General features: G+C 58.0%; 1 protein-coding gene across 1 annotated transcript; it reads right to left on the bottom strand.

The window, feature by feature from the left end:
- Positions 1–36: 36 nt before the first annotated feature.
- Positions 37–5,581, bottom strand: IDH2 (isocitrate dehydrogenase (NADP(+)) 2). The gene is made up of 11 exons (XM_034435545.3): positions 5,369–5,581; positions 4,377–4,468; positions 3,585–3,750; positions 3,268–3,428; positions 2,135–2,278; positions 1,784–1,920; positions 1,456–1,607; positions 884–996; positions 684–781; positions 453–545; positions 37–369 (listed from the first exon to the last, which is right to left on the bottom strand). The coding sequence occupies exons 1-11, from the start codon at positions 5,478–5,480 to the stop codon at positions 282–284; spliced, it is 1,356 nt and encodes a 451-aa protein (XP_034291436.2). The 5' UTR covers positions 5,481–5,581; the 3' UTR covers positions 37–281.
- Positions 5,582–7,964: the final 2,383 nt, after the last annotated feature.

Raw genomic sequence — 7,964 nt, 5'->3', positions numbered from 1 at the left:
GCGGTGTGGATGCGTCGCACGGACTGACTGTCGCACTAAGGGAGAAGCCATCGTTTAATAGCTCTCTTTGGCACCCAAGGCAATTACAGCACTCAACCATTTTCTTCTCTTCTTGCAAGATCTGCAGTCACAGAACGGGAAGGGGGCCAGGTCTCCTCCCCAAGAGTGGCCACAATGGTCTCACAAGCTTGAGAAACAGGCCAAAAAGGACTCCCGTTGAAGGGAGCAGCCATGCATGCACGCACGCTCGCTCGGAGTCCCCGTCCGCAGTCCCTCCTAGCCTACTGCTTGCTCAGGGCTCCATCCAGGTTGCTTTTGATGGCGTCCAGGAAGTCGGTGGTGTTCACATAGTGCTCATTTAACTTCACACTGCAGAGAGACAAGAGGCAGACGGTCACTCGGGGGAGGGCGGAGCTTCCGGCCAAAGCGCCCCAATCCGAGCCAGGCCTCACTTGCTTAATCCATGGATGCAGCCAGCCAGATCCTTGGTCATTGTCCCACGCTCCACTGTCTCCACGCAGACCCTCTCCAGAGTCTCTGCAAACCTGGGGAGGGAGAGGAAGGCTGAGGGAGGGAGCAGGGCCCTCGGTCTGGGGAGAGGCTTCCCACAGCGGGGTAATGCGAACACAAAACCCCCTGGCTCCCCCCTCTCACTGCCCAAGGGGGCCTCGGGCTGCTCTTACCTGATCAGCTGTGGGTTGCTGTCCAGCTTGCCTCGGTGCTGCAGGCCTCGGGTCCACGCGAAGATGCTGGCAATGGGGTTGGTGCTAGTGGGGCGGCCCTGAGGGAGAGGTGCAAGCAAAGAGCATGTGCTCTGGGGACTCTGGTGGCCTGGAGTTCCCCACGACTGGGGAAGGTGGGGACACCCTCCAGGCAAACTCACCTTTTCGTGCTCCCGGAAGTGGCGAGTAACCGTGCCGTGGGCAGCCTCTGCTTCAATGGTTTTTCCATCCGGACAGACAAGAACTGAGGCCATGAGACCCAGGGAGCCAAACCCTTGGGGCAAAGCCAAACACTGGTCAGGCAGGTTCCATCTGACCAGGAAGGAGGTGGGGGCGCTGCTCCCTTTGCTCACCAAAGCCCTGCACAACTCCCTAGAGGCACCCAGGGCACAGCTGGTGTGAGGTGAGATGGTTCTCCCATTAGCGTGGTCTGGTAACACCACCCCCCAGCCTAGGAAGTCAGGAGGTGTGTGGCTGGTCTCCCTCTGCTTTCCCCCCCAGGAAGCAGCTTTGCTTTGTGGTCCTTAGAGTAATGGGAGCCCTGAACCCAAGCTGCTTCCCCTGGAAGGTGCTGCCCTGGCGAGGCAGCACCAGGTGAAGGGAGATGCTAAGGGCTGAGGATGGGGTCCTAAGCACCTCGGTCCTGCTCTCGTCCCTGGGTGAGCACTCACCCATAGTCCTGCACAGGAACTCTACCTGCTGGCTGTGTGCCCCAGGCTGGGCCAGTAAATACCTTGGGCCAGGATGTCTGATTGGACGTCTCCATCGTAGTTCTTGCAAGCCCAGACGAAGCCGCCAGCTGATTTCAGCACCTGGGCCACCATGTCATCAATGAGCCTATGCTCATACCAAATCTTGAGCTTGTCGAATTCGGTCTTGTAGTGCCTGACGGGGAGGAGGACAGGAGGCCTCCTCAAGACAGGCCAGCATCACGCAAGGTCAGCCCTGGACAATGCCAGTGCAAAGGGGCACCGGAGGCCTGGTAGGCAGGCTCTGACCTCTGTCAAAAGAGCCAAGGGGGCTGCTTCCCCCCCACGGTCCCATTGGGCTAAATGGCTCACTTGTCAAAGATTTCCTGGAAGATATCCTTGAACCGCCCATCGTAGGCCTTGAGGATGGTGTTCTTGGTACTCATGTAGAGCGGCCATTTCTTCTGGATGGCGTACTGGAAGCAGCTGTGGGCAAAGCCCAAGATGGACTGCAAGAGGCAGGCCGAGTGCTCAGTGGGACATGGTGGGGGGGGGGCACTAGCCTGCCTGTGGAGCTCCCCTCCCTCCCCAAGGCAGAGGAGGAACATTCAGCAAACCCCAACCCCGCCCCCACCCCTGTGAGCCTGGGCACTCCCCCAGGGAAAGCTGGGACTGTGTGAGTCCTGGCCCGTCCCCTCTGCCCAAGCTGCCCCTCTTCCTCACCTCATCGGTGTTGTACATGCCCAGGCCGACACCCCCGCCTGGGAAGTTAAAGACCTCCCACTCCTTGGCTCCACTGCCATCTTTGGGCACGAAAACCATCTTAAAGGTCCCTGATTTATCCACCACGAAGTCTGTGGCTTTGTACTGAAAAACAGAGGTTATTACAGCCAATCCTACCCTACAAGACACAAAGGCTATAAGGAAACCAAGATCAAAATCCATCTAGGGTAAGCAGTTACGCCCAGTTAAAAGCAAGAAAGGTTTTAAGAACTGCATTTTTAGGCAGAAATAATGCTTTGAAAAAGGAAAAATCCAGGAGGATCAACCACTGCTCGCTCCCCCACCCAACACTGCTGAGGGGAGTCCAGCAGAGGCTCCAGAATGGCCTGGCTAGAAAACTGGCCTTTTCTTCTCATGTTCAGGCTTCAGACCAGCCGTGGGAAATTCCTTAGCTTTCTTTGTCCCCTACCTGTTTTTGTAACCTCTGGTCTAATCTGGGACACGGGGTAATTTGACGACTTGCACTTAGATGCATTATGGCTGCCCGCACCCACCTTGCTTTTCCCTGGTACATTTCCTGACAATTCTGCCTGCCGCATTGGCTCTTCTGCCCACCTCACCCCCCACTAGGAAGTGTCCTGTCCTGAGTATGGCTTCTGTCCTTGTCCCAACTGCTTGAATTCAAGTTTATCTTTAAGGAGAAGCTGTCCGTCCCACAGAGGTTGTGTCCCCATTGGGAAGCTGTGACTGAGATAAGGATTAGATTTTTAGCACACTTTAGATTTTTACCACATTTTTATTGGGGCCTGAATTCAGGTAGTCAGGAAAATATTTTTGGATTGGATCAGCAGATTGTATCCCATTCACATTCACTTAATGACTTCCAGGTCCTGTAAACATTCAACTTGAATAAAGTGCAGAAGTTTCATCTGTTTAAAACGTTAGCAACTTTGCTGACGCTTCATAGGGGGCTCTGGCAGTAGAAAAACTCCTGGAGCCCACAGACATCCCCACAGGCCTTTCCTTTCGTGGTTTCGAACCGGTCATGGGACGGGCCCCCGGACACCCAGGACCAAGAAAGCTGCTTCGTGTGGGTTGGCAGCAGGGCGCCCCTTTTCCCCTCACAAGCCCACCTGGTCACCGTGAGCATGTCTCCCGATGATGATGGGCTTTATCCAGCCCGGGACCAGGCGAGGGATGTTCTTGCAGATGATGGGCTCTCGGAAAACCGTCCCCCCCAGGATGTTCCGGATGGTGCCATTGGGGCTCTTCCACATCTTCTTCAGCTTGAATTCTGCAGGGGCCATAAGGGAGACGTGTCTGGCATTGGGGCCAGGATGACTTGCCCGCCTCCTCTGACACAGCGGCATCCTCTGGAGCCGCCATCTTGCTCGGACAGATGTTCTCCAGGGGCCCTTTGGCGGAGCCTAGTCTCACCTTCGGCACATACCTTCCACACGGGCCTCGTCGGGGGTGATGGTGGCGCACTTCACGGCCACGCTGTACTTCTTTGTGGCCAGGGCTGAATCTATGGTGACTTGGTCCTCCGTCTGGTCCCGGTGGGGCAGCCCCAAGTCAAAGTACTTCAGCTGCAGGTCCACGTTGGGCAGGATCAGCTGCAGGAAGCAGGCAAGAAGCAGTCAGGACCAGATGCCCGTCTGCCCACCTCCCTCCTCTTGGCAGGCTTTCCTATCCCCAAGAGAGGCAGTGTGCATGCACTTCCTCCTTTGCACGTTTTATGGGCAGGGATCACTTTCAAGCCCTCAGGGCACACTATTCTGCGGGAATGAAGGGAAACCTGACACTGCTGCCCTCTGTGAGCCACTGCCTTGCATGTTTGTTTGTTTATTTATTTATTAAATTTATATCCCGCCCTTCTCCCCGAAGGGACTCAGGGCGGTGAACAGCCGAGAATTAAAATGACATACAATATAAAAGTTAAAATAATTAAAAATAAATTAAATTAAACGGCCACCCCAGTTTAAAACCCCTAGCGATACAATTAAAAACTAACCCATAAAACCGATTCATGCCATGTTAAAAGTGTTTGTGGTATCTCCTGGGCTGCCTAAGATGTATGGAGGAATCAACAAGTTCCCTCAGGATTCCCCAATCCTTCACTTTCTGCTCTGCCCAAGCACTTACACCTTCCACCCTGGTCTCACTGCCACCATCAGAGTCTCAGTGGCTTCAGGGTTTGTCCCCGCTCATCAGGGCAGGGAAGGTAGGCAGTGCCAGGTACCTTCTCCTTGATGAAGGCCCAGATGATCCGGGTCATCTCATCCCCGTCCATTTCCACCACGGGGTTGGCAACCTTGATCCTCTGGTCAGCATCTGCGGAGAAGATGGGATCAGACTCTCCCTGCGCCCCAAGAATGCCCCATGGACAGCCCCAGCCTCCTTCACGCTGCCCGACAGGCCGTTTCGAACCGAATCCCATTTGCTAAAAGCGACTGCAAGGGAAGATGTACATTTCCCACCAGCGCCCGGGCTCCTCTCTGGAACCAGCAGCTGCTTCTGCCATGTTGCCCCTGCCCACCCCAGCCCGGCCAACTCTCCGGCCAGGGAAGGCGGCTCTTTGGGGGCATCTAACGGTCCAGCCCAGGAGCCTCAAGTGCCTCCGGGGTCCTGGGAGGCTTTCCGGTCCTCTGCGGAGCCCACTCGCTCCGCCGAGGGGCCCTGCCGCCACCCTCCTGCCACCTCGCGCTGCCGCTGACGGGCCGCCCCTCTGCCCGCCAAAGGGACAAGGTCACGCTCAGAGGACGCCGAGCGCCAGCTGGCCGCGCGTCCTCCAACAGGTGCCCGGGCGGGCCGGCTGCCAGCGCCGCGGAAGAGGAGGGGGCGCCGGCCGAGGCCTTCCCCGGCCCCACCGCTCCGGCCGGCGAGCAAAGCCAGGCCCGCAGCCCTTCGCCGGCCCAGAGCCCAGCACAGCAGCGCCGGTGTTCGCGCCGCGTCCTCGGTCTGGCCGAGCTCCAGGAAGCCGGCAAGGCGCCCGGCAGACGGAGCCCGGCGCCGCGGCTCCGGCCGGCGCTCTCCCGGCCAGGCGGGCTGCCGATGCCGCCGCCGTCTCTTCCGCCAGCGCTGCCCGGCGGCCCTGCGACTGGACGGGGGCGCTCGGCGGGACAGGAGGGGCGGTGCTCGCGGCGGCCCCTCCCGGGGAACAACTGGGGCGCCCGGCGGGACTGGCTCTCCGGGGCCGCCAACCGGAAGGCGCTCCGACCCGACGCGACTCACAGTGCCGCTGCGGCGGGCGATGCCAAGTGCCGAGCGCGGGGAGCGCCGCGGCCGGGCAGCGAGGCCAGGCGGCGGCGGCGGCGGCGGCGGCAGAGCGGAGGTAGCGTGCCATCGCGGCGGGCGGCGGCGGAGGAAAGGGAAGGCGAGGCGAGCGCAGCAGCCCTGGAGCCGCCCCCGCCCCCCTTCCCCCCCCCCGCGTGGGCCCTCCCCCGGGCGGGGCGTCCCTGCTCGGCGGCCACGTGCGCCTTTGTTCCCCGCCCGCGCCGCGTCCTTCGCGCGCCCGCCCTGAGCCCGGGACGGTCCCTGGCCCAGCCGCCGCCCGCGCCCCCCCTTGGAGCCGGCCGGGGCCCTTCGGCGGGAGGCGCGGCGCGGGGGGGGCTGGCCTTCGCTGCACGAACGGCCGGGAGGGAGCAGCTCTGGGTCCATCCCCAAAAGAGCTGGGCCGGGAGAGGCAGGCAACAGCCCCCCCGCGGCCCCCAGAGCTTCCTCCCGCCCGCGGTTGCCGCGCCTGGAAGTTGTGCATCGGGACCTCAAGCTGGTTGGGGACAGACGGACCCCGAATGTTGAGGCCGCTTCTGGAAATGCGGGCCGGGGGTCAGGACTGTGGTACTGGAGCGGGTGGCTTCTCCCCTGGAGCGGAGAGAAGGCCCCTCCGGCACCCCTAGTGGCAATGGGGAGGGCCGGGGGCCATTGGGCGATGGGGCTGAAAGCCACCGGATCATCTGCGCTTCATGTTTCGGCCAGTGCTGACTGGACCCTCTGGCCTCCCAGACACAGCCGGCCCTGCTGCTTTTTCGTGCGCTTTCCCAGTCTGAGGGCTGCAAGTTCTGCAGAAGGTTATCCGAATGCGATTTAGGAAAACCCGATCACTGCTTCGATTGCCCCGGGGGTTTAGTGCGAAGGCCTTTATGATAAAGGCCAGGGGAGGGGCAGCCAGCAAGTCTGCTTGCAGGCCAGGCGACTTTGACCTGCTCCTCATGAGCACAGCGGCAGAGTCCAGGACAGCATAGTGGCCTTCCAGAGGGACTTAGCCAGGGAGGCCCTTCCAGACCAGAACTCATGGCAGGCAATTCCCACTTTCTGCAGAGATGGGTCGTATCATGGCTAGTAACTGCCAGAAGAAACATTTCTGTGTTGGGGTGCTTTGACAGGAAGAGTCCAGAGTGGGGGAGTTAGAGGTCAGCCCCGCTTGAGTCCTGTGTCCTATTCTGGGCTCTGGAAGAAGGTGGAGCAACTTTGCTGAGAGCAGGTAGCGAAGGGGCCAGGAGAGGGGATGAAGTAAGGAGGCACTCTTAGGTTGTTGCAGCATAAAAAGGGAGGGAGTTTATTCTCTTGCTCCAGATGGGCAGGACCAGGATCCAGAGGTCAAAACTGCAAGGAAGGGGACTGGGCCAGAGGTCAGCCTCACAAACGGCCAGCAGTTGGAGAGGCTGCCCCATGAAGTGGTGAGGCAATCAAGACAGGCTGAATGCTCGTGCTCAGATGAATCCCACACCAAGCAAGTCTAGATGGCCTCTAATATCCCTTCTAACTTGATTCTGTCTGTTCGAGAAAAGAGGGTACGTATTTGTTCATTCCAAGTGTGTGTATAAACTTCAAAAAAAGGGATCTGTGTGGTTTGCAGAAGCAGTAAAGAATAAATTGTAAGATATAGTTCTGTTAATAATCCTCATTATAAAATCACAATCATCACAACATTAGCAGCCACCAACTGCATTCCACCAGGTGCTTATGTGAATCAGGACGGCGTCTCTGGGGTGCTGAAGGTCAACTTCTGGCCTCGTTTCTTGGAGCCAGTAGTCCCAGAGGAGGGGGCTCCAGCCACGGCTCACTTGTGAGTCCCTTCCACTCGTCCCCAGGGGCACCTGGCAGGGTTGTTCTTCCTGTGTGCCTGGGGCAGGCAAATGGGTGTAGAGTCAGCAACTCCACTGAGGTCCAACTCCTCAGTTCAGCACTGGCATCTTGAATTACCCCAGAAACAGACCAGTGCTAATGCAGCTCCAAAAGACTGGAGTTATATGGCAATGCAGGGATTTCCCTTCAGTTACATGACCAGCTGCATCCAGCTGATTTTCAGGACAGTGCCAGCTTGTCAGGTGACAAAGCCATGAAGCTGGCCAATCCCTCCTGTTGCAGGATGGGTCATACCTGCTGCACCAGCCGAAGCTCAGCAGACCGAGTCCAGAAGTTTACTCAGATTGCAAACCAGCTCCTTCTGGGGGAGCACAATTCCATCACGAGCTAAAATTGGAAATAAGTCACCACCTCTTCCATCCAGAGATCTTCAACCTCCTAACACAAGTCAGGACTCCAGAAGAGATGTGTAACTGGATCTCATCTGTATGTTGCCTCTGTTTAATAATCTCTCCCCCAGGATAAAGCCTCATTGCTTGAATTCACCACACTGACTCAGCTGCTTGTGGAGAAATGAGCTATGACGTCATAGGGAGGGAGCATCCAACTCCAATAGATGGCCAGAGGGTCAATGGTACAGAAAGCCACCAGGAGATCTTACAAGACTCAGAAGATTGTACTGTCCCATCTAAACCTAGAACTACTTTTACTGAGATTGGTTATAATAACTTTTGTTTTTTTA

This window comes from Pantherophis guttatus, chromosome 13, assembly GCF_059756535.1.
Source record: "Pantherophis guttatus breed Tessera chromosome 13, ASM5975653v1, whole genome shotgun sequence".
Classification (NCBI taxonomy): domain Eukaryota; kingdom Metazoa; phylum Chordata; class Lepidosauria; order Squamata; family Colubridae; genus Pantherophis; species Pantherophis guttatus.
This window is presented reverse-complemented; position numbering and strand designations above follow the sequence as displayed.